Here is a 26,367-nt window from a genome sequence, read left to right on the forward strand (position 1 = left end):
GGAGGCATTTCTAAGCGGGCCAGCAATGGCGGCGGTTGACCAGTTGCGAAAAAATCCATCACATCAATTTTGCACACTATCCCGTCTTAGGTCGTTCGAATTATCCGACAATACGAGGCTCAAATCTCGGTACTAGCTTAGGTATCTTGTTCTTCCAAAACAAAACTCATTTTTTCATGCAGATTCACTCCATTTGGTGCTGGTGGTTTTGGCTCATTCCGCCACAATCGTATGATCGTCAGTTGATCTTGATTCATCCGGGTAATTGGCTCAAACCAATACCATATTTCTCCAATTCACGCTTTCCATGGCACCACTCACCGCAGGCAAATGTGAAGGGTGTTTTTATTTTGGCTCTTGAACACACATGAGTTTATTTATATTTCTGCAAAACAAGTAGCAAATTACACGTCGACGTCAGAGCTCGATTATCGACATGACATTGAAATACTGTCGGCGACGAAAATGACCAAAGATGTTGTTCGTAATGTTTCCGTGTTACTTTTCCTCTGCTTTGCTGACCGTGGTGGGTACTCTTAGAATCGAAACGCGATGCTCAAAGCTTTCGGGAAGATACATCTTCTAGTGCTGACTATTGCAAAGTTGATTCTTTAGCAAGAATTCAAAAATGTCTGTTCGATTAAAATACAGCTTATTTTTTTTTCGAAATTTGAAAATTTTGTTGACATAAATTTGTTACATATTTAATATTCAAAGTATTGTCTATCGCAAGCCATTTCTTTTTCCCATCTCTCTGGCAATTCACACGGATACCGGGACCAATAGTAATCGGAAGGAGCATTGGCATGTTGCAAAAATTACTTTGTCGTGTCGATCAATATTCAGTTAGCTCTATAGATATTCAATATACATCACTAAAGGAAATTGTACACCAAGAAAGACTAGAGCTTAGGATAACTATCAAATGTGTTCTCAAGAAAGTTGTATAATAATAAATCATATCAAACAGTTCTTATTGTATCAAACAACGGTTTGCGGTAAAAATTTCTGATATATTAACTCTGGTAAGAAGAACCAACTTTGTCTCATACCCTTTCAACATGACTAGGGTATACATACGTTTTGGATAATCGTAAAGCATCCACTTTTCCAGCAGTTGTGCGCAAACGAATAATGGGAGTTTAACGTCCCTGGGCTTCAATTCATACGGCACCAAATTGTCGACCTTTCAGACTATTTTCATTAGAGCTTAAAATTGGCACGCATTCTCAATTAATGAATCCAATTCAACATCCTCACAGGTGTTTTTTACTGTCTCATTCGTAAATAATTACATCTAAAACAAACGGAGAGCAACGAAACATCTCTTATTGAACTAAAAGAAAGTATCAGTGCCAACGTCAAAACCCGTCGCAAATGCAAGAAGAACTTGCAAAATCAGTCGAAGATTTACAGTTAGCCATTTGCCAGCTTTTGAAAGCAATGGGAATGATCCGTAAGGTAGACCATTTGGTGCCGCATAAATTGAAGCCAAGGGATGTCGAACTCAGTTTATTGACGTGCGTACAGCTGCTTAAACGGTATAACAGAAAAGGTTTTTTTGTTGCCACGTATCTGTTCCTGGGCTAGAAAGGCGACGTTTACATCGCGACTGAGACCGTTAACCAGAACATTTATGTACTGGAAATCCTAAAAAAAAGTTAGTTTCCTTTCATCAAGCAAAACAAATTGTTTAGCCTCATGCCATAATGAATAAAGGTCATAGAATGGGTTTCCGCTGTTGACGCACGGCTAGAAAACTATTGTCAAAATACACTTATTTGTATATATAAGAAAAGGACCGTTTGGTTTGTTGGTGTTGAGAGGTGCTAATCGAAATTATTCATAATTTTCTTCGAAAGCGTAGAATCAATAGAATTCAGCCAATTGCAGTTGATGCATTTGAACCGAGCATTGCAAGAAAAACGGCCACTGATAAACACGATAAAGTAGTTTTGTAATATTACAATGCTCGCCCACATGTTGCATAGCCGGTAAGACATACTCAGAATCGCTCAAATGGGATATCTTACCGCACTCGCCGTATCGCCCAGAAATTGCTCCTTCCGATTACTGTTTGTTCTAGTCGATGCAGCTTGGCCTGGCTGACCAGTACTTCTTCAATGATGACGAAGTCATAGTTCGTGGATTGCCGCCAAACCGGTCGAATTTCGAAAAAAGAATATCCCAAAGAGATGGAAAAAAGTTGTCCATTTTTTTGTCAATAAAGTTTCAATTTTCGAAAAAAAGCCCTAAGCCGAATAAACGGCTTTAAATTTGTTTATTTGTTAAAACAAGAAATTTATGGACTGTCCAACCCTGCCAATTGTTACAATTGTGAAAACTTACGATGAGCATGCTCTTGGTGAAAAACAGTACACAGAGTTGTTTCGAAAATCCAGAAATCTATTTCCATGACGTTTGAAAGCCACGGAAAAGATTTTGAAGGTCAGAAGATGGGTGCCGCATGAATTGACTGATAAGCAGAAAGAAAACCAAAATGTTCTGATTGTTGGACTGTGCAATAAATGATCAGATTTCTAAAGAAAAGGGTGTCGATATCTAGCCTAATTAAAATCGAATAGAATTTCTTAGAACTTAAAAACAATACGGATACAGAATATTGTGGCTGATGGTCGAAATTAAGATTCGAAAAACTTTGTTTTTTAAATTTTGTCTTCATAAAAAGGATATAGAATTCAAGAAAAAGCATTCGACTCAACTCGACGACAAAACCGCTCAGTTTTCTCGAAGATGACTGAACCGATTCCAAAAAGCTTAGCCTCGTTTGAAAGCAACAATTGGATCATTGATTAGGTTCGAAGTTCAAATGGTGATGACTTCTGGTTCCGGAGATATAATGGAGTAAGTGACGTAACCGACAAAATATACATTTTTTTCGTACCGCGCATTTTTCTTAGTGATGCCTAAATCAATTTCAACAAGTTTGGGTTCGTTTGAAAGCTACTATTGGTTCAATGATCGAAACGGAAGGTCTAATTCCTGAAACTCGCGATTCCGAAGATGTAATGGTATAAGTAGCGTAACCGACATTTACTTGTCTCCGCACAATTCGCTCGGAAATGACTAAACCGATTTCAACAAGCTTAGGGCCATTTGAAAACTACGATTGATTTATTGAGTAAGTTATAAGATCAAATCGCTGTCATTTTTGATTACGAAGATATATTGGTATAAGTGACATAATCGCTCGAGTCAAAAAAAAATTTAATGAGACTGTTTTGATGGAAGAGAAAGGCAATATTACACCACTAGGTGGATTAGGAAGTGGCTTTTAACATTCTTGACATCTGGATTAGTGCGACTTTTTTTCGGTAATGATTCTCCGGAAGCCCCACTAGCACACGCCTGTAATCCGAAAGAACTTCCCCATCGGTTGTGAATCGGATCGATGGAAACAGAACAGCATAGAAGTCTTTGTGGAATGGAACCCAGCAGGTAGTAGCAACAATTGGTAGCGTGTTTATCTGATTCATCCTATGCCAGTCAATCGGAAAGATAGAGAAAAAGCTTAAGCTAATGGCCGATGGCAAAGTGTGGGTCGTTCCGCTAAGGTGGATTACAAAATTAGGTCCCATGGAGCTAATGTTGCTGACCCAATCGGCTATAAACGAAGTGAGGGCAGCTGCAGTAGCAGAGACCGTCACTCGTGCATGTATGTATTGGCTCATTTGGTTGTATTCTGGTGTCACTGTAATGCGATGCAGCTACACAGAGGACAACAATAGAAACATTACCAGCAATACCTAATGCAGCATAACGTAACGGTTGCCATGACAGGAGGAAAGAGTCAGTGCCAACTGAGAACATATACTCTTGAAAAAAAGTGTTAGTCAACAACAAAAACAATGACAACAACCCTTGAGCGCGCGTGTCTATTGATTTATCGACCTGCGCTCGGGAAGCTCTATCGGTTCTCCAAACAACCAATCTTTTCTACTGATTGATGCACAGCTTGATTGCAGATCGAATTGCACAAGGACCACAGTAGGCAGGGAGAAAAGTTTACTTCTAGCGTAACCTTCAAAATTGAATCGAACACTGAGCGTCGAAAACATCAGCAAGCGCATCATCGTTCTAGAATCAACTGGTCACTATGGCAGCACAGTTTTCACTTGCAGAGCAAAGTAAAATCAGATTGGCAGTAGTTGACCGGAACTTTGGTTACGAAACGGGAAATCAATCATGGCGTTTGGGATTTTGCTACATCGCATCGACGCTACGTTATGTTAGAGTCCTATGAAAATGTTCAAATTTCAATCGTCAAATCGCGAGTGCCAATTGAATGGAAAATTGACGCTTCCAGTAGTACCGGTAGCGGTAATAAACCTAGGCACGTTTTCTTGCACTAGTTTCAGGACACGTATTGCTAATCAATTCGTAATGATGAACGTAGGACGTAGGTGACTTATTTTTAGACTGTGAAAGATCAAATCCGATTGCCGGCGTGTTTGCCAAATTATGGTCTAAATTTATGTTAATTTCTATGAAACATAAAAATCGAAGAATCAATCGAATTTCGAGTTGATGATACTATATATTTTAGATAATTGATCGACGAAACGCCAACATTATGGTTTTTCCAAAAAAGACGACAGTTCAAGCTTGCAGCCCTAGAATTCGGTTGGAAGATTCAGGAACGGGATATTAAAGTTTTTCGAACGAAATTCTGGAACTGGATCCCAGAACTGAGTTTCTTTTGGGTCGGCGTTTTATAACTAAGATTCATCTTCAGACCAGAATCCAAGTCCAGAGTTCAGTGCTAGGGTTCAAGTTCAGAACTCAGTACCGAACCAGAATCCTGTTCCCGAATTCGTTTCCAAAATGCAGGTTCAGTGAACAGTTTAACAATCCAAACCCATTCTAGATCCAAACACAGTTCTAGAATTTAGTTCCCGTGTTCAGATTCAAAATTGAAAATTGAGTTTAAGAATTCAGTTCCAGATTTTAGTTCTGCATTTCGCTCTAAAATTCGATTTCAGTAGTTTGGGTCCAAAGTTCAGATTCTTTAACATCAAAACAACTGAACTATCCGTTTTATTCGTTTTCACGTCATCCGGTTGTGTCTCTGACACTACCCACCCGCCTTTTTTTATTAACTCCCATTCCCGTATAGTGAAGAAGAGTAAGGGATTTTCACTATCAAAATATCCGGTTTACAGCGTTAGATCGGATCGGGATAAAATCACTGAATTTCTCTGAATATATCAAGACAATCAAGTGATAATAAAGACACTCATACAGCCATTTTTTTCGGTAATTCGAATCGACACTTTGCTCCCGTACCTTGAAAAAGGAAATGCTTTGCATCGATCGAACCGATTAGTAGTCGGGTGGCGGGTGAGGAAAATATTTCTGATCCACTAATATCCACCTAATTTGCACCGAATCCTGTGGCCGAGCGTTGTCGTTACAAATTATTTGGATTCGATACAGTAGTTTGACCGTTTGTTTGACTTTTTGTGGTACAAAATAACTGAGTGATTCCATCATGCGAAGCACATAATCTTATACTCGATTTGATAAGGCGTATGATATCAAGCTTTTATGATGATCCATTTTGTCTTAGAAGCATTTCGGACAAATAACATTACCATCGTTCGGTTTCTCTTGACTTCAACAAGTGCGGCTCTCAGTTTTCAACCTTTTCGATGAGTTACGATGCTAATGTTCTTTAGGTAGATCATCTCAAATCGAAAAATGTTTGAATGTTTTTTACAGTAAATTTTAGGTCGTTTGAGAGTAAAAGTCCGAAATACAGATTGCACTTTATCGAGGGCATATTAAAGACTGTCCCAGAAAGTATGGAATCAACCAAAAATCGGTTCAGCCATCTCGCCATGGTCCAGAATCGGAATATTATACGGTGCGAGAAGGGCAAGTGTTAAACCAGTCCGAGACATCGATTGAAGTCGAAAATTTTGGTAAGAAAGCTATGGTCTGGCAAGCAATTTGAAGCTGCGGTAACCCTTCATCACCACTGCTTCAGAGAACAGCGAAATATACATCAAGGAATGTTTACAAAAACGACTTCTACCCACTTCTTCCCACTACTCGAAATCAACGGTAGAATGGTATACTACCAAAAATGTCACTTTCGTCCCAAAAGACATGAATCCACCAAATTACCCACAACTTCGACCAATTGAGGAAATTTGGGCATTAACGAAGGTACATCTTAGGAAACATATCTCGGCAGCCGAAACCATTCAACAGTTCGAAAAAGATATTTACAGCGAAATCAAAGTGCGTCCATACTTTCTGGGAGAGTCTTTAGTATGTCGTTTTGAAAAATTGTCTTAAAATATTCCAATTTAAGAAATGACAAATACTGTGCGCTCTCAGTACTAGGTGTCACATGCATGCAGATCGTATTTGAAAGGAAGAATTTTTTTTTCGCCCTTTGGAGAATTATTATTTTTGCGGCCTTTGCTACTCATAAATTACCATAATGATTCACAATGGACTAATGCCATTTCTTTTTCTCGCTCTTTGTAGAATCCTGTTCCGTACGCTCAATCATCAGTACGACTACACCTTTGACTGGACGATGCTGAAACAGCGAGGGATCCTGAAAAGTGGCACCAATGCATTGCCTCATGCAACTGGCGAAGGCAATCGCGAAGAACGGCGTGATAAGGATAAGCAACCTACTGAAACTGAGAAATAGAAATTTTAAAATTCTTTTTTTATGTGTAAAATATATAATATTACTAAACTTGAGTAAACTTGAGGAAGCAAGAAAGGAAGAAACCGAAACGAAGCAAAACATGAATAATGTAGCCGCAAATCAGTGGACAAAAGGAAAGGAAAGAGTAAGAAGAGTCAGCCAGCAAACACATGCTAGTGATCGCAGCGCAATGCAGAGTAAGTGAACGATGAGAAGGCATCGTATTGAAGGAAGGATTCTGTAAACCTTTGGTACAGCTAGACAGACACACTTGGATTACACACCGAGTGAAATGGGAATTTGTGTTGATGAAAAAATAAAACAAAAAAGGAAGAAAACAAAACATTAGCGAACTCTAACTTTAATTAAACAAAAGTATGTATAATTAATAATAATATTAGTAATTTAAATACTGATTAGAAGAAAGCGCCGAGATTTGTGAGCTGCGAATGCAGGACCGTGCGAATACTAATAAAAAAAAACAAAAGAACTGCACTTCCCAGTCGGGCGTTCTTGCATTCGCGGTAGGCACTACAGTTTCTCACAAACAAATGACACGAAACGCGTGCAAAACCCACGGTCGTAAAGGACGATAACTGTTTTTTTGTTTGTCACGGTATTCCCTTCGGCTCCCTTTTCTAAATATTCGTAGCCATGCATACTGAGGCATACTGAAGAAGCACTCACACATACACACAAAACAGACACACCAACACATCGATCAATATACCACACAATAGGAGCGTTTCTCTCGTGTGTTGGACATCACAGCCGACGAGAATGTTTCTTTGGAACACAGGTGGGCTGTCCTGTGCCAATAATGCGAGACTCAACTCAACCCGGAAACGATGTGGGACCGAGACAAATGTTGCGTATTCATTAATTATTCAGTTAGTTTTTAGTAGAAAACACTCATTTTCATATTTCTCTTCCTTCGAACTCTTGGTAGCAACAAAGAAATGAATGAAAATACTGAAACAATAATAAGTGGTAAATGATCACAGCCAATACAACAAATAAAGAAAAAGAAAAATGAAACAATGTTCGATTGTAGGAAAAAATAAAACAGTCCCTCATTCATTAAATTAAAAAACAAACACGAGAACGAAATGCCGTTACTATCTAATAACCCCACAACAAAATAGCACATCCATGGTCGTTCCTGAATCACTATCATTATTGTCCTTTGCCGACATTACTTTCATGTTTTGTTAGTTACTGTTTTCACCACTGCTAGAGTTTAGTTTACCCACACTGCGTGGATGTGCCGCAGTAGCAGCTTTTCGCATATGATTCAACCCACTCTTTCTGATTGAGTAAAGCAAAACAAAAAAAAATCATGAAGTCAAAATATGTTAGATTAACAAACAAAAAAATACGAGAAAATTATAAACTAATCGAATATATTATCAGCAAAAAACAAATTAAGTGTAAATATAATGAAGAATGAAATGAACAAACAAAATAAAGAAACGACAAAATGCAAGAAAAACATGTTGGAAAGCAAAAAAACATAAAACGTTCAGGAACTTCGCAACGGTTAGAAATCCCGACCGAATGAACCCCCTAACTGTAACAAAACAACAACAACAAAAAAAAAGAAAATAATACAATAAAAATTGGAAGCTGCACACTTTTTTTAAAAATAATTATAACCCAAATCGCAACCAATAGCTCTACCGACTATGATATTGTTTATTGAATTGGGGCTGCAAAATGACCGAGTCTGAGCTTTGAAACTCCAAACTGACTTTTGGAAAATCGGGGCTTCCGCGAGGGTTGGCTCTGGAGAATTGAAACTTTTCCCACAAACACAATACAAAATCTAATGAAATGATGAACAATTGACAAGACACGAAAAAGGTAAACAATATGCGGTAACAGCGAAGACTATGAGCAAACAAAAAAAAAATGATACAAGTAGTCGGAGTCGGGTGAGAAGAAAAGGATGTAAGAGAAACTAATGCATCCGAAGTAGAAATGGATTAATTACACTAGGAAATAATGATTATTTTTTTCTTGAATGAAGAATAAAATGATAGGTCGATGCAGAAGCAAACAGTTATGAAATAAAGAGAACTAAACAAAACAAACAAAAAACCCCGCTAGATTGTGAATTATTGATCACGTTCGGTAAATATTGAGAAATTCACCTAAAAATGGCAGACATGGTTTCGATCTACTGTTTGAAGAATTCGCCATTTACGAACTCGAACTCAGATGTGGGATTTAGGATGCAACTTGCTTTAGTTAACTTACCTTACCTATACCAACCTAGTCCAGCAAGGTCTGTTGCTGTATCGAGTATGTGTCTTCGGATATCTCAATTCATGGGCGACATCAATTTCTTTTCTCCTTCCCTCTAGTATCGATCGATGGAATCAATCCACCTTATTTGCTGCAGCTTTCTTCGTTCTATACCGACAGGATCAGATTCAAGAACCATTTGCACGATTTTGCTGTCGCATTTTGAATGACATGCCTTAGCCATCCAAGTTTTGCTAAAACATGAGTTATTTAATATTATTTACTATTATCATTCTCCGGACAGGACCAGCCTAGAGGCCGTGTGGAGTCCAAAATCAACCAAGAGTAGATCCATTGGGTTCCTGCTTACATGTCGCAAAAGGCCACAGCTGCAGGAAGCTCTCTTTTCATAGTTTCAGTTAATCATTTTTTTAACTAAACTAAAACAAAAGTTAAACTCCAGATTACAATGCCCCATACGATCCATTGAAAAAGATTGGGTAATCGTAAACCAGTTGGCTCAGTAATAATGGGATTTTATTGACCCTTCGTTAATAAGCGTCGACTAGTTCCGTCAGAATCTCATGGAAACAATACAAGTTAGGAAGGAAGCAAACATATGTTTACATTCAGCGCATAATGATTTCTTGCTTCAATTGACTTTAATGCTTCGTTCGACGAGGCAATAACAAACTAAATAAATTCTAAGTAGTTTTTACTTTCTTTAAGAATCACAGGATATGAAGCAAAATTGCTCAATATCGTTCATACGGTAACTTATGGCGTTTTCGTTTTTAATTTGCACTACACCGGTGCAGTGCTACACTGAGGCATGAATAAACGAACAAAAATGACGAAAACATAAACAGTAACCATTGACTACAATGAACGATTCCATTGCACAGAGCTACACCAAACTTTTGATGAGTGCTACACCAGTGGTATCGGTGCAGAAAAAGTGTAGCACTGGTGTAGTGCAATTGGTAAAAACGAACGGTTTAGGTGCAGCTTTCGCTACACCGGTGTAGTGCAATTTAAAAACGAAAACGACATTACTATTGTCTCAAACATAAACAATCATTGAACGAGATGGATCAACTATGGTCTTAGCCAGTCAAGCGACAATACAAACGAAAAAAAAACAATCATTGTCATAGTTACGACGCATCTAGCAATCAGACACTTGTTGTTTTGCTTCAAAAGACTGAAACTGACAGTGAACCGAGTTGCCTTCCGGCGAATGACTAATTATTTCTCTAATTTACATTCTAACCGCCTTAATGGTGGTGAGCACAGTTTGTCCGCGCCCCTTGCCTCTATGTCGAATATGACGATTCGTCAGCAAAATAAAAATTCCAGTAGAATAATGTGCGTAATCGAAAACACATATCGTCTTACCAAAGAAACTGCTTCAGTGCTTTGTTTAGTATTTGTATGGTCAGGAAAAAAACGGAAGAAACACCAAATCTGATTTTTTTTTGGCTCAGACGCCTTCGTTGTATTAGAAATACACAAAGTTGAACATTTTGGACGTTCACTATAATAGCCGGGTATGAGATCAGGACACGAAAAGTTCAAAACTAACATTAAAACTGTTAGGACGAGAGTAACAACAGAACATAAAGACACAGCGAGACGAACCGAGGATCATTTGAAAAATAAAATCAAATAGAAATTCAAATAAACTTTCGACTTCTTTTATCATGATAATAAATGGTAGCTCTTTAGTTTAGAGCTATTTGTGGTCAAAATGACTGCATATTTTACTCTCGGTAACTGGCTGCCTAGAGATTGTGAAAAAATATAAGTTTGATAAAAACAGCATTTCGTTAGAAATTTACCAATGCGTTTCGGCTATTACAAATCAGACCACTATTATACAAAAGTTGTTTTTCTTTCATTTCTGTATTTTACTTATAAATTAATTGTCCCTAATATCGCGCTTCGGGGTACGATTGGGGATTCGTTTGGTTTCAAATCAATTAACTTCCGTTCTGCGAATTTGAACTTTATTTGACGTTTGTCACTTCTAAATTCTACAACATTAAATACGAAATATCGACGTAGGCGCAAATTGTTTGTATATTCTATTGATTTTGAGGTCGGTAACACATGCACGTTCGGCTTACGAACCCCGCGTGTGGGTTTTCCAATAATTAGATCGTATTATCTACCAATATAAACGCCCTGATCATTTCCTCACCCTACTAAGACTTCTCGTTTCTGGTGACACTTGTGGTGGTGCAGAGAATTCCTACATCACTGATAGTAACAGTGCTCAATGAGTTGGCGGTTCAATGCATGGAACGCTAGTCTTTCAAAACAATTGTCGTATGTTCGAGCCCCGATATGGGAAGATTCTTGGGATGTGAGCCATTTCGTGGTTAATTTTAACTTTTGTTTGCAATCTGACATTCGAGTGGTTATTTTGATGTTGTCAAAAATAACCCTGCTCGAGAGCATGGTATTTTTGACAAATCGATGATTATTTTCCGACACTGAAAAAAATCTTGCAATGGAAATTCTAATATTAATTTTGAGTTGAAATTATTGCCAGTGGAAAATAAACCCAAATAACTTTCCGTCCGTCAAATTTGGATATGGGCCGCAGTTTTAGTTAAATTCAACTACTCGACACAAAATAACCACTCAAGTGTCAGATTTTAACCAAAAGTTAAAATTAATAGCGAAAAGGTCTAAATGATGAAAAAACATCTTTTTTACGATTTTTTTCTCATAACTATCGTTCAACAAAATAAATTTAAATGTTTTGCATGATAAAAAGCATCATTCGAATAACATTTTGTAATTTTTCCGAGGAAAAATATTGAGAAATAAGTCGGTGAAGAGGTATTTTTAAGGACGCTTCTTAAAAATCATGATTTGCGGTGTCCACTGTATCTCAGCGCAGAACAATCAGAAGTCAACAAATCAAAGCAGCATAGGTAGAGTAGAAGTCTGTCTAGACCCCAACGTTTCTGTTTGATTTCTTTTTTAATTTTTGGTGGTTGTTAAAAGTGAAAACTATGATTTTTCACGAAAAAATCTGCCCTTTTGTAGCTGTAAAACCTCCCCAAAATAAAAAGAAACAACAAAAAGGAAAACATTGGGGTCTGGTTTTTGCCTTTCTCATATAGAAAGGTTATGCAATCACTATGAAAACCGACTTTTGAACCGAGGCCTGGAGTTCGTCGAGTACGCAAAATGCCTGTGTGTGTGTGTGTGTGTGTGTTTTTACAAGGTGAAATACCTTATGTACTTTCCCAGCTCACGCGCTTGATAGTTGTCAAGCTACCGCTATTGTGAACCAGCGAGTGGGACTGGCTGATCCTTACCCGCTAAAACACCTTGGACATCTTGCCTCGATCCCCCGGAACTAAGCTTAGCTCAATACTTCGGGGGAGGCTGTGCTCATGCACTTCTTCGTTTGGGAGAAAATGAGCTCCTGAGTTTCTCTCTTTATCCACCTCGATCCACCTTCGGCGCCTCGACAACCCAATGCCGCTACGTCGCGCCACACTACTCGACTGATCCCCGACGATGGATCTAGCCTACACCGACTGAGAGTTTCCCCTTTTACGCCACGCGGGACACCCGAAGGAGTGCCGAGGTCTGCTCTGCGATTCCGGTTGGAGCATGGCGTCCGGTTCGCTGATGCCCGACGACTCGAATCGGTGTTGTGGCGTCTACTCGGCTAGTCCCCGGTGATGGATCTAGCCTACACCGACAAAGAGTTCCCCGACGATGGAAGTTCTCCCGAAACCGACGTTTTCGATCCTCGTCCACGGCCCGACCGTAAGGATGCCTGGGTCGATCCAATGATGCCGGTTGGAGGATGGCTTCCGGTTCACTGGTGCCCCAACTGTCTTAACGGTGCTACGCCACGATCTACTCGTCTAATCCCCGATGAAAGATCTAGACTACACCGACGGAGAGTTCCCCGGCGAAAGAGGCTCTCCCGACACCGAGTCCCCTGTTGCACCACACGGGACACACGAGAGAGTGCCGAGGTCGGTCCGGCGATTCCAGTTGGAGCATAGCTTCTGGTTGGCTGGCGCCCCGACGACACAAGTCGGTGTTGTGGTGGCTACTCGACTAGTCCCCGCCGAAGGATCTAGCCTACCGCGACAGAGAGTTCCCCGACGCTGGAAGTTCTCTCGAAACCGACGTTCCAAAACCGGTTTACGACGCGCCTACTCAACTAGCCCACGATGGTGGGTCTAGCCTACCCGACGGAGAGTTTCCCGGCGACTAAACCTATCCCGAAAACCGAGCAGCATTCCACACGCTTCGTCCATCTTCTTAGGGTGCCGAAAACAGTCCGGCATTTTTCGTCTTTGGACCTAGGTCATTTGACGCTGCTCTTCTCGCCAACTCCTCTGCAGTGTGGACATAATCTGAACAACTGTCCGGTTCACCGCGTTCCATTTTCCTTCGTCACTGCACATCCTTTGAACGATGTTCTCCACGCTGACATCGGCGCCAACGATGGCAGTCATTTCGCTACGCGGTTGGATAAACCGTGGGCAACTGAATATTACGTGCTCCGGCGTTTCTTCTGTTTCCTGGCACTCAACACACAACGGCGACCTTGCGTGGCCAAATCTGTGCAAATATTGCTTAAAACAGCCATGTCCAGACAGGAATTGCGTCAGTTGAAAGTTTACCTCGCCGTGCACTCGAGTTGTCCAAACCGACAGGTTAGGAATTTATCGATGCGTCCACCTTCCCTTCTCCGCGTTGTCCCACTGCGTTGTGTGTGTGTGTGTGTGTGTGTGTGTGTGTGTGTGTGTGTGTGTGTGTGTGTGTAACGTTTTTTTACATTAACTTTTCTCAAAGATGACTTAACCGATTTTCACAAACTTAGATTCAAATGAAAGTTCTTGAGGTCCCATAACAATTCCTGAATATTATTTAGATCCGATGCGTAATTCCATTTCATGCGGATCCGACTTCCGGATCCGGAAATATAGGGTAAAGTGGGTTAAAAATTGTATACCATCACTGAAAATAAGGGAAAACCTTTAAAAAAATTCTAAATCGACCTCAAATCTTTTCCAAATGATAGTTTTTATCAGTAGACGGTCGAACAAACCGATTTCGGTTATTCTTTTAAGAATCGAAGAAAATTATTTTAGAGAATACAACAGTATGATAGTATGATTGATATGAGAAAGGCATCATTACACCACTAGGTGGATTAAAACAGGTTTTTATATGTAGAAAGAGTGTGCAAAATTTAAAAAAAATGGTGCAGTAGTTGGAAACAATTTATTATTCGAGGAAGCCTCTAACATTTTCAAAAAATCATATTTTTTCTATTATAATTTGTTATAATGAAACATTTCATGAATGTTTTGTTACGCAAAATATGAGATAAGCAGTATGTGATAAGCAAAGATAAAGGCCCGTAACTGGCTGAGTTTTGTTCCGATAGGCTCGAAAATTTCACATAGTATTCTTGAAATGTTTTATTATTAGAAAATACAAAGAAAAAAGAAATGATTTTTCAAAAGTGTTAGACCCTACCCGCCCTTTAATAATTGTTTGTCGCGTGTACACTTTTTAATCTGGCATCACTGACGGTAACAGCTGACGTATATACCAAACAGTGAATGTACACCGAGCTGAATATTATTGTCCAACTTCAAAATAACAGTAAAAAGCTGATAATTCTGTTGGGCTTCGTGATGTGCTGTAGTTCCTCCTTGTAGGGTGTATAATCCTAAAAATTAGCAGAAGAATCTTATACAATATATGGACAGTCAACTCTTCAAAGATTCGTGTAAACATGAGCAACAACGGATCGATTCTAGAAGCTACAATGAATCCGAGCAAAGGTAAGTTACTTTTGCCTAGTTGATTGTTTCAGTTGATTACAACTCATACCAACTTAATTCGTAGCGAGAAAAGTCCGCCAATCTACAACGCAGAGGGGAATACTCAAAACAACGACAATCCTTCGGTAGAAACGCAAGCGACAATTGATTCTGATGGTCCTTGCAAATGCGAAACTTGTGGCAGAAAATTCATCCTTAAGAGAAATCTTGTTCAGCACGTGCGAATGCATAAGGTGGAGCGACGTTTCAGTTGCGATGTCTGTGGCAAGGCATTCAAAAGAAATGGTGACCTTTCACGTCATCGATACTTACATACCGGGGAGCGGCCATTCGTATGCACCGTGTGCGGTAAGGATTTTGCAAACAAAACTGGTCTTACAACGCACATGATACGTCATACGGGCAATTACCGGCACAAGTGCAACGTGTGTGGCAAAGGATTTAATGGTGGAACACGTTTGGAGGTACATATGCGTATTCATACCGGTGAGCGACCGCACAAGTGCGAAATATGCGGGAAAGGATTCGCCAGAACAAATCAAGTAACGGCGCACATGCGAATTCACACGAACATAAGACCATATCAATGTGAGATTTGTGGAAAAAAATACATCGATCATTACGAACTCGTCTATCATAAAGGCATTCATGACGGCAATTACCGCTTCGAATGTAGTATCTGTGGAAAAGGTTTAACGAAAAAATCATATCTAAGAGCCCATATGCTAACTCACAGCGGAGAACGACCGTTCAAGTGCGAAGTATGTGGCAAAAATTTTCCGGTGGCTGGAAGATTAAATTGGCATATGCGATTACACGGTATCAAACCGCATTCAGGTTGTGAAGTATGCAACCAACAATTCGCCACCCGACGAGAACTGAAACAGCATAAGTGTGAGCCTGTGGACAACCTACAGCATCGGTGCGAGACTTGCGGTGAAGAATTCTTATTCCGTTATCATCTCGATTTACATGTTCGTACACACACCGATTAGCAGTAAACGGAAGCGCATCAATGCCGACATCAACAATTGTATATTCCACCGATTTTGTACTTCACATAAACAGTTAAATGCACGATATTCTGATAACAATCAACATTATTTAAATTATTTGTGAATTTATTTAATATTTTACATCGAATTACAAAGAGCCGATGAAAAAAATGGTTAAGCGTAATGAGTTTTTGTCGCCTTTTTAAATGCATAATTTTTCATCTTATACAAATACTACTTATTACTAAACAAAATAATTTCTTCATAGTCATTAATTTGAAGAAGAATCTTTGATCGATTTTGGGATTACTATTCAAACAAAACTAATTATGTTGCTCTTCCGGCTCATCGGTGCATAACAATTCAACATGAGCTGTTATGCACTGATGAATCGAAGACGAAACGTACTGAATAATATGTTTGGTTATGTACGCTTCACACGAAACATGCCCCGGATTGGCGGGTAAAAAAACGTTCACAAGGGGTGTACCGATAGTAAATAGTTCTCGCAGTTCAATATAGATTGAACTAGTGCCCCACGAAAATTTATTTTTAGAAGAATTTACTCATAGTGTCATGTCTGTGGATTGATTTCTACATCGAAACATTTTATTTTAACTAAATCCATATGCAATACACAAGAGTTTGCTACACAACTTCAGAACTCGGCTACTATCAAAGATAATGCAAAATGATTAAAGAGAAACTGTCACTTGCTTATACGCCCTAATGAAAAATCAACCGAGATTTATGAGGAATAAGTGTCTGATTGGTGCCTAAACATCAAATGTGTATTAAGGTGCGATTGATACACTACTCCAAGCGACCGCCACTTGATATGATGTCTTGAAGTTAGAAATCAATTGAAGAACTCAACCAATTCTTCTGCGATCGCTGCGCTGCTCGAGTTACGAGCTTTGAACTAAGCGATGGTGATAATTTTCAGATTTTGCTTGAAGATTCGAAAAAATTACCGGGTTTTTATTTATTTTCTTATGAATCGAATACTCATTAATGATTCAGTAACTTTTTATTGATATTTATGGAGAAATCGTAAGATGTAATATCAAATTCGAAGAAGTGAGGTTGGGTACTGCTTTCATATCTATGATATTCTTTGTTTTTATGGTTGGATTTTTGAATAAATTGATAAATTATTATCAAAAGATGTTTCACTCGTCTATTTACATATGTTTTATCATCTAAATCAAATCTGTATGTGAGCTGGATACGTTCAAACTCAAGTAAATTGAAAGATTCGTCCAAAATTTTTGTCTAAGGCTGTGAAACATTTCGCGGGTAATTTTAACTTTTGGTTGAAATCTGACACTGAGTGGTTATTTTGTGTCGAGTAGTTGAATTTAACTAAAACTGCAGCCCATTTCAAAATTTGACAGACGGAAAGTTGTTTGGGTTTATTTTTCACTGGAAATAGTTTCAACTAAAGAATTCATATTAGAATATTCATTGCAAGATTTTTTGCAGTGTCGGAAAATAACCATCGGTCTGCCAAAAATAACCATGCTCTCGAGTAGGGTTATTTGTGACAACATCAAATTAACCGCTCGAGTGTCAGATATTAACCAAAAGCTAAAATTATCCGCGAAATGGTTTACAGCCTAAATAGATGTCAAAAGAATCATCATCACGCTACCTCGTGGTGGATTCTTCAATTGTAAACGGAGTAATAAATTAACACAGTAGCGTTATTTTAAGTATTGAGTGTCAATTACTTAATATTTAAATTGAAAAATTATAAAATAAATATAAAGTGAAACAAAATTTCACTCGAAATTTGAATGCTTATTACTAAATTTTTGACGTATGTACAAATAAAGCATTACTCAGTGAATGAGTAGATTTTCTATAATCATCGTTTTCAATGGAAGAACTCAAGTTTTAGTAACTAAGGAGCTCCTCTAAATTAAAGTTGTTTAACTTTTCCTGTAGATGAGTGGGATCTTACTCATTTTTGAGTAACTATTTTAAGCGTGTAGACAAAAGATATTTTGACATTTCCAGTGTTTTGTTTATTACTGAACCATACTCACCAAAACTAATCTACTAAATTGTTTAAGTATCCAAGGTATTTATTATTTGTTCCGAAGTAAACAAGCATAAATTTGGCAAAGTTCACCTATTAGGTGTTGAACCGATTCATTTTATAACCACATAGAATAAACATATGCTGCTGAGGTTCAATTATTTCAACATTTGGACATTCTAGAAATGGATTATGCTCACGCATCGAATAATGGCTGATAATAATACGAAATCATCTGAAAGCTTCCCGACCGTTCCTTCCATATCGACAATCGGTTCCGCACACGAATGCGTGCTTTGTAGTAGGACATTTCTCACGAAACAGCAGCTGATCAAACACAAACGCGCCCATGGCGAGAAATTATCGTCAAGCTGCGAAGTATGCGGTAAAACTTTTTCCAGTAGGAATAGCTTACTTGGCCATCGGTATGTCCATACCAGTGAACGTCCGCACAAGTGCACATATTGTAATAAGGATTTTACCGTCAAAGCCAGACTAACCAAACACATATTGATACATACGGATGAATATCCATTCCGATGTGATGTATGTGGCAAAGGATTTATGAATAATAATCAACTTGAAAGACACAAACGAGTTCATACTGGTGAGCCAACGACCGGGTGAGTGAAACTTGTCAATATTTTCAAACGTTTTTAATTCATTGAGAACTTGTGTATTTTCAGTGAAGATAAACTGCCAACTAACAATGAAGAGAGCAACGTAAACACAACATGCGGATTTGTGTACGATTGTGAGCTTTGCGGCAAACAATTTAGTACCAAAAAGCGCCTCGCTGCACACGGCCGGATACATAGAGGCAAACCTTTCGTGTGTAATATTTGTGACAGAGCATTCTACAAGAGTAACAACCTAATCCGTCATCAATTCACCCACACTGGAGATCGTCCCTACAAGTGCAATTTGTGCGATAAAGAATACATATGCAACAGTAACCTGGTCGCGCATATGTCTGTTCATACAGGAGACTATCGGCTGAAGTGCGATGTGTGTGGCAAAGGATTCAATTTTGGTTCTCTTCTCAAGGAGCACTTACGTACACACTCGAGTGAACAATCAAATGACAATCAACCAAACGACCAACAGCCGTACATATGTAGTGTATGTGGCAAAAGATTAGCCAGTAAAAGAAGCCTAAATTTACACATGTCGCTTCATACGGGAAATTTTCCCTATAGATGTGAAGTGTGTGGTCAAGGATTCTATGCCGGTAATACTTTAAGGGAACACACGCGGCTTCATACTGGCGAATCGATGTTCATGTGCACCATGTGCGGTAAAGATTTAGCCAGCAAGAGGAACCTCAAAAATCACATGTCGGTTCATACAAATGTCTATCAGCATAGATGTGATATGTGTGACAAAGGATTTAACACGCTCCATAATTTGAAGTTGCACAGAGTTCTTCACACCGGTGAAGCGAAAACAAAGTGCACTGTGTGCGGCAAAGAGTTTAACAAAGAAAGATACCTCGTCCGTCACATGACGATGCATACAAAGGATTATCCCCATACATGTGATGTTTGTGGGAAAGGATTTAATTTCAAATATCGCTTAAAGGAACATATACTTAGTCATATTGTTTAGAATATGAAACAAAACGAACTGTGAATGGGTATTGTTAAAAAAAATGAACTTTGAAAGAAGCTAAATAAATAAATATAGTCGATTTGTTGTCAGACTCTTTGTTGAATTCCTGGCTTACTTTTCCAAGAAAAAATGCATTTTTTTTATTTTTGTGGAACCCTGTTGTGAGTTTGAAAAGTCTCTTGGCCAATAGCGGCCCTTAAGCGGCCCTTACACGTGACAATATTATTGTCAATCCAAAGTATTGTCAATACCATCAATCTCCGAGTCCGAGTTTTTCGAGAAATTCTAGCGTTTGGCGTTTTAAATATTGCAAATGAATATAAAAATATTGAGAGAAGAGGTTGTTGCACATATTTGACAGTTTCTTCTCTGGAGAGAAAGTATTGTCGGATTGATGAGCAGTTTTGATTTTTTGACAATATTTTCGTCAATCCAATGAAGTTTCCATTACACGATCAAAAGTATTGTCAATACTCCTTGTATTGACAATAATATTGTCTCGTGTAAAGCGGCCGCTAATGTTGGTGGAGTGAAGTTTGACCTTCAACAGATTTCGCAGCCGATTCATAGCATATAGAACCATTGCCTAGCTGATGCTACGGTCCCACTGACATTATTGACGTTTTCGCTTGAAGAAAACTCCAACTGTTGTCGAATGTTTAGCGGCCCTTACACGAGACCATATTATTGTCAATATAAGGAGTACTGACAATACTTTTGATCGTGTCATGAAAACTTCATTGGATTGACGAAAATATCAAAAAATCAAAACTGCTCATCAATCATGGATTGACAATAATATTGTCTCGTGTAAGGGCCGCTTATGGATTTGACAGTAGTTAGAGTTGGAACTGGGTTGGCTTCAAGCGAAAACGGCATAAGAATTCTTCCAGGTCGGAACTTGAACAAACAAACAGAACAGAACGAAAGATGATAAATATTCAGTTACAATTCTTATCGGCTGTTTTGTCAGAGAAGAGCGAAATTAACATTGACAGCAAATTGGGAAAAACAGTGATGAATATTTTAACTTCGGTTTCAATTTTTATTTGGGAAGTATCGTGAATTTTCGGATCAATGTTTGGGTAGTTGATAAATTGTTAATTAATCTTTAAAACGTATTCAAATTTTTTTACATGCCTTTCTTGATTTGATTACCCCCATCAACATTTTTGTGAAATTGGCTAGTTTTTGCGATTCCTGAAAACAATTTTAAATTAAAACAAAATGTTCCATGAATTGCTTATAGAAAAAACTCTTAGAAATGATATAGAATCAGTCCCAACCGCGTCCGAGAAGTTAAGAGAAAAAAGGGAAGGGGTGATGCGATTAGTCGCGGATAAAAACTTTGATCGGCTTTTTCTCGAAACCATGTTTTTTTACAATCGGTTGTCATTCGTATTCCGAAAACTATTGCACGTATCGGCATGAACCAAACGGCATTTCACTCGTTAGATGTTTCTCTATGGTCGGAACTACAACCAAAAATATTCATTGTTGTTTAAAAAAGTTATTAACAATTAAAGTGCCAGAATAGCGTCGTTTTGTTTTTTTTTCTCGGTGGATTTTTTTCTTCTGGGTCCGATCATGACCAATTCTATACAGAAAATGAAACTGTTTTGTTTTTCGATGATTGGTATACAAGAAATTTTAAGCCCCAAACACTGCGATGATTTGATACACCGTGAGAACTCAAATTGTGAAAATTATACTTCTACTCGATCTACCAGATCACCCCGTAAAAAAATAAACCATTGATTTTACAGCATGAACAATTGATTTACAATTAGATCTATGGGTTTACAATTAGATCTATGGGTTACAATACATTTATTGTATCTTGACAAGATTTCCAACCATTCAATATATTGTATCTACGATTCACACTTGAATTTATTGTACACGTGGTGTTTTAAACAATATGCAAACTGTACATTTGATTGTTTTCCAAGAAAACACGTGTGAGAAAATTTTATGATTTGAATTGTTACGATACTTTTTTCCAGTTACGATTTTGTTTTTTCCAGAATTATCGCTTAACAAAATAAATTCCAATGTTTTGCATGATAAAAAGCATCATTCGAACAATATTTTGTAATTTTTTCGTAGAAAAATATTGAAGAAGATATTTTTGAGGACGCTTCTTAAAAATCATGATTTGCGGTGCCCACTGTATCCCAGCGCAGAATAATCAGAAGTGAAAAAATGAACGCAGCATAGTTAGAGTAGAAGTTTCTCTAGGCCCCAACGTTTCTGTTTGATTTTTTTAATTTTTTTTTTAATTTTTGGTGGTTATTCAAAGTGAGAACTACGATTTTTCACAAAAAAAATCCGCCATTTTGTAGCTATTAAACCTCCCCAAAGTAACAAACAACAAAGAGAAAAATGTTGAGGTTTGTTTTTTTTATGTAGAAAGTGTGTGCAAAATTTGAGAAAAATATTGGTGCAGTAGATATTGAATGACGATGGACACGGACTTTCAAAACCTGCTTTCGAGTAAAACGCGTTCAAAGTTTTTTATCTATAAAATCAATGGAAATAATTTATTACTCCAAAGAGCCTGTATGTTCTAATATTTTCAAAAAAAAATATACTTTTTCTTTTATAATTTATTATAATGGAACATTTCAACAATGTTTTGTCAAGCTTTGAAGTCAATCGAAGTAGAAATCTTGGGCATGTGCGTCAAGCTCTTGCTTTTTCACAGAATGAGATAGCCATAGGTCCATAACTTCCAGAGTCTCGTTCCAATAGGCTTGAAATTTTCACAGAATATTCTTAAAATGTTTCACTATAGGAAAATATAAACAAAATATTTTGATTTTTCAAAAGTGTTAAACCCTAAAATTATTAGCGGCTGGTAAGAGTGTTTTTTGCTCACTAAAACCTAGGACAGGACCAGACAACTGGCTTCTTTTTCCAGAAAAATATTTCTCTTCTTATTCCGGTTGCTCCCTGCTGTAAATAATAAATGCCTCGGGATCACTGTTGCCAGTAGAGATAATTATTCATTCTGAAAACTTTCTTCCCTTAAAACATGCAATTATTTATCATTTGAAAACACTTAGACAAATGTTATATCGGTTAAAAATATAGCTCTGGATTCATTTTGATCAGATGTTTGTTTTGAAGAAAACGTTTAGTTGAAACAGCTTAATAAAATTTTTCTAAAACACTCAATTTTGGGTAATTAATTTTTGCAGCTTTATTAACTAAAGTAGGTATTCAACATATTCTATTTGAGCAAAATAATAACATACAGAAGTATCCAAAGATTCGGTGCTATTCTCAACCAACATAATCAATATTCTCATCCATATCACACTTCGTGATTTCAGGCTTTCTCTTTGTATCATCCAGTGATTGTTAAATGTACTCGTATACTTTCCGCATTGACAGGACTTAAAAACAAATTGAACCTAAATCCTATTGAAATGATTAATTTTGAAAAGATGACCCGAAAAATAAAATATCCAATATCAAGCTACATTGTTACCGACGATACTGACAACACTTTTTCTACCACCCTGCAGTAATATTGATTTCAACAACTGGTACTTGCTTATGTCAATTTCAACCAATCACGAGCTGGTCCGAAATTGGTCATAAAAGTGGATTAACAATTGTCAGGTCCTGTCCTAGACTAAAACAGGCCCGATCACAAATTTTCTAGTACTAATGTAACACAGATTTAGTACAGATAGATTTTTGCAACTGATAGATTATTGAAAAACTGCTGACCTGGCAACTCTGGCTTCACTCTTTGTGCGACTCTCATAACATAGACTCTGCTTCAATGGAGAAACTGTCATAAAAAAAGAAACTGTAAATTTGTTGAACAAATTAGTTTAATGGAGAATCCTTAACACTAAACAAGAGAGGAATAGAATGAATCGACGGAACAATGTCACTTGAAGTTAATGAACCTAAGCATTATTGGAGATAATATTGTGTCCGGCAAGGGCCACTGAAGTGAAATGGAGGAGAATTCACAGATCGATTTTAAGGTGAAGAAATTCGACCAACCAGAGCTCAATTTTTCTATTGTCGATAAAACATTAAGTAATACAATGTTGTATGATACTAAAATAAATGAATTACTTGACATCAAAGTGCAAGAACTTCCAAATACCAGTCGTTATGTTGGAAATGAGATGGTTCTACGGACCGATTCTAAGGTGAAGAAATTCGAACTACCAGAACCTCAATTCTCCAATAACGACGAAATAGATAGCATGAAGCTGTACAATGCAAAAATAAATGAATTACTTGACATCAAAGTGGAAGAACTTTCCAATACAAATCGTGTTTCTGGAAACGGAAATATTTTACAGATCGATTCTAAGGTAAAGAACTTTGATCTACCAGAACCTCACTTCCCCAGTTTAAACGCTGGAACCGATAATATGAAACTGTATGATACGAAAATAAATGAATTACTAGACATCAAAGTTCAAGAAGTTTCGAATACAAATCGTGGTTCTGAAAATGAAAACAATCTCGTTCCCGAAGGATCAAATTTTGAGCAACCCATGATCGATTCCGGGGTGTTTAGCAGCATTGGAACAACGTCTTCAACGTCTCCCGATACTTCCACACGACCTCATGAATGCGAGTATTGTGGTAAACGATTTGGCTCGAAGAGCAATCTTGCCCGACACGAACGTGGCCATCGGGGAGAAAAACCGTTCAGTTGCGATATCTGCCACAAGGGGTTTGCAGAAAAACGCTCGGTTCAACGTCATCAATCTGCACACACCGGTGTGCGACCATTTAAATGCAATATGTGTGGCAAAAATTTCGCTCAGAAAAGGAACCTGAGCGACCATATGTCTGTTCATACGAATGAATATAGGCATCAATGTGATGTTTGTGGCAAAGGGTTCAACGCAATTTATCTACTAGAGGAACACAAACGCCGGCATAATACCGTGCCGACGAAGAAGTGAGTTTGTTTTTTTTTGTGATTATTCACTAAATGTTTGAAATTCTAATCACTTTTTTGGGTTACATTTGCAGGAAGAATATTGGGATAGTCTACTACTTGCAAGGTAAAGAGAATTCATCGGTTACGCCGCCGACCACACCCGACACTGCCACCGACTCCATACGGCGATACGAGTGCGATTTTTGTGGTAAACGGTATGTGAAACGGTATCAGCTTGCTGAACATTTCCGCTCACACAGCGGTGAACGTCCTTTTACTTGCGATGTCTGTGGCAAGACATTCTCGGGGAGTGGTTCGCTGTCGCGCCATCGAAAAAATTCCCATGCTACCGAGCGGCCGTACAAATGCACCGTGTGCGATAGAGCGTTTGTAGTTAAAAGTAATTTAACTAAACATATGCCCCTTCATACGGGCGATTATCCACTTACATGTGATGTTTGTGGAAAGGGATTCAATACAGCCTTCCGACTTGGAAAACATAAGCTTGCTCATATTAGTGATCCGACACTCGGGTAAGCATAACTAGTCGAGTTTCCAAGTTATCAGTGTAATTACAATCGCATTCTTTTTTTTTCAGAACGGAAAAAAGGATCAGAAAACCAAGAAAGAGGAAGGCAGTTACCGTACATAAATGCGAAACATGTGGCAAGGTACTCACCAATAAATGGTCACTTGTCCTGCACCTTCGAGCGCATAATGGAGAGAGACCCTACAGTTGCGAAATCTGTGGTATGAAATTCAGTAGTAGTAGCGCTGTTGGGCGCCATCGATTTACCCATACCGGAAATCGACCGCACAAGTGCACAATTTGTGGCAAGGAATTCACTCAACGGTATACTTTTGCCGTGCACATGTCGCGCCACACGGGAGAGCGGCCGCACAAGTGTACCGTTTGTAATAAGGCCTTCGTTTTGAAACACAATCTTAAAGTTCACATGGCGATCCATACGGGCGAACGACCATACAAATGTAACGTATGTGGCAAAGATTATGCTTACAGAGCGGCCTTACAGGATCACAAATTCCTGCATACCGGCGAGCGTCCGTACAAATGTACACTATGTGAAAAGGATTTCACCACAAGAAGTATTCTAGCTAACCATATGGCTCTGCATACCGGCAATTATCGACTGAAGTGTAATATTTGTGGCAAAGGATTTTTTGCCACATATCGCTTGGAGAAGCATAAACTCATTCATGCTGACACGTTTTCCTGGTTGAATTGAAAGGCACCGTTTGAATATTTCCATTGACCGTACATCTTATTTATAGCGACCCATCGCAATCGCAGAATTATTATATTGAGGACCAACGAGTATTCCTCTGTTACTCGAATTTCTAGTTTTTCATCGCAATTTCTCATGAACTAATCGTACGCTATCCTTTAAGTTGTTCAAATGAATATCAAAAATCGTTAAGTAATATCTGAAGATTTAGCAATGAATTATATTTTTTGTCAGCTTCAAGTAAGTTTTTCAATAAAAAAAAACGTAAAACAAAGTTTGGTTTTCCATATAAAGGGTGATTTTTTAAGAGCTTGAGAACTTTTTTAAACAATAAAACGCATAAAATTTGCAAAATCTCATCGGTTCTTTATTTTAAACGTTAGATTGGTACATGACATTTACTTTTTGAAGATAATTTCATTTAAATGTTGACCGCGGCTGCGTCTTAGGTGGTCCATTCGGAAAGTCCAATTTTGGGCAACTTTTTCGAGCATTTCGGCCGGAATAGCCCGAATTTCTTCGGAAATGTTGTCTTCCAAAGCTGGAATAGTTACTGGCTTATTTCTGTAGACTTTAGACTTGACGTAGCCCCACAAAAAATAGTCTAAAGGCGTCAAATCGCATGATCTTGGTGGCCAACTTACCGGTCCATTTCTTGAGATGAATTGTTCTCCGAAGTTTTCCCTCAAAATGGCCATAGAATCGCGAGCTGTGTGGCATGTAGCGCCATCTTGTTGAAACCACATGTCAACCAAGTTCAGTTCT

At 38.2% G+C, this 26,367-nt stretch overlaps 3 protein-coding genes across 3 annotated transcripts in view; all 3 read left to right on the forward strand.

Moving 5' to 3' along the window:
* Positions 1-8,799, forward strand: part of LOC131426639 (casein kinase I-like) — a 44,888-nt gene extending 36,089 nt beyond the window's left edge. Inside the window, exon 2 of the mRNA XM_058589500.1 lies at positions 6,520-8,799. Within this exon, the coding sequence (XP_058445483.1) occupies positions 6,520-6,691 (172 nt within the window). The 3' untranslated portion in view covers positions 6,692-8,799. The remainder of the gene's footprint in view (positions 1-6,519) is intronic.
* A 5,791-nt stretch (positions 8,800-14,590) lies between these two features.
* On the forward strand, positions 14,591-19,531 carry LOC131426640 (gastrula zinc finger protein XlCGF57.1-like). Its single transcript, XM_058589501.1, has 4 exons — positions 14,591-14,778; positions 14,843-15,532; positions 18,189-18,440; positions 18,504-19,531. Exons 1-4 carry the CDS (start codon positions 14,696-14,698, stop codon positions 19,423-19,425), a joined length of 1,947 nt encoding a protein of 648 aa, XP_058445484.1. The 5' UTR covers positions 14,591-14,695; the 3' UTR covers positions 19,426-19,531.
* Positions 19,532-23,205: 3,674 nt separating this feature from the next.
* LOC131426641 (zinc finger protein 436-like) lies at positions 23,206-25,855 on the forward strand. Its single transcript, XM_058589502.1, has 3 exons — positions 23,206-24,373; positions 24,448-24,888; positions 24,954-25,855. The coding sequence occupies exons 1-3, from the start codon at positions 23,406-23,408 to the stop codon at positions 25,600-25,602; spliced, it is 2,058 nt and encodes a 685-aa protein (XP_058445485.1). The 5' UTR covers positions 23,206-23,405; the 3' UTR covers positions 25,603-25,855.
* Positions 25,856-26,367: the final 512 nt, after the last annotated feature.

Source organism: Malaya genurostris, chromosome 1, assembly GCF_030247185.1.
Source record: "Malaya genurostris strain Urasoe2022 chromosome 1, Malgen_1.1, whole genome shotgun sequence".
In the NCBI taxonomy this organism is placed as follows: Eukaryota; Metazoa; Arthropoda; class Insecta; order Diptera; family Culicidae; genus Malaya; species Malaya genurostris.

Excerpts from the sequence above, each read along its gene's own strand:
- LOC131426641 (XM_058589502.1), top strand. The coding sequence starts at position 23,406 with ATGGAGGAGAATTCACAGATCGATTTTAAGGTGAAGAAATTCGACCAA. Across the intron at positions 24,374-24,447 it reads AATACCGTGCCGACGAAGAA|GAAGAATATTGGGATAGTCT; the intron begins GTGAGTTTGTTT and ends TTACATTTGCAG. Across the intron at positions 24,889-24,953 it reads ATTAGTGATCCGACACTCGG|AACGGAAAAAAGGATCAGAA; the intron begins GTAAGCATAACT and ends TTTTTTTTTCAG.
- LOC131426640 (XM_058589501.1), top strand. The coding sequence starts at position 14,696 with ATGGACAGTCAACTCTTCAAAGATTCGTGTAAACATGAGCAACAACGG. Across the intron at positions 14,779-14,842 it reads TACAATGAATCCGAGCAAAG|CGAGAAAAGTCCGCCAATCT; the intron begins GTAAGTTACTTT and ends CTTAATTCGTAG. Across the intron at positions 15,533-18,188 it reads AGCGGAGAACGACCGTTCAA|CTGCGAAGTATGCGGTAAAA; the intron begins GTGCGAAGTATG and ends ATTATCGTCAAG.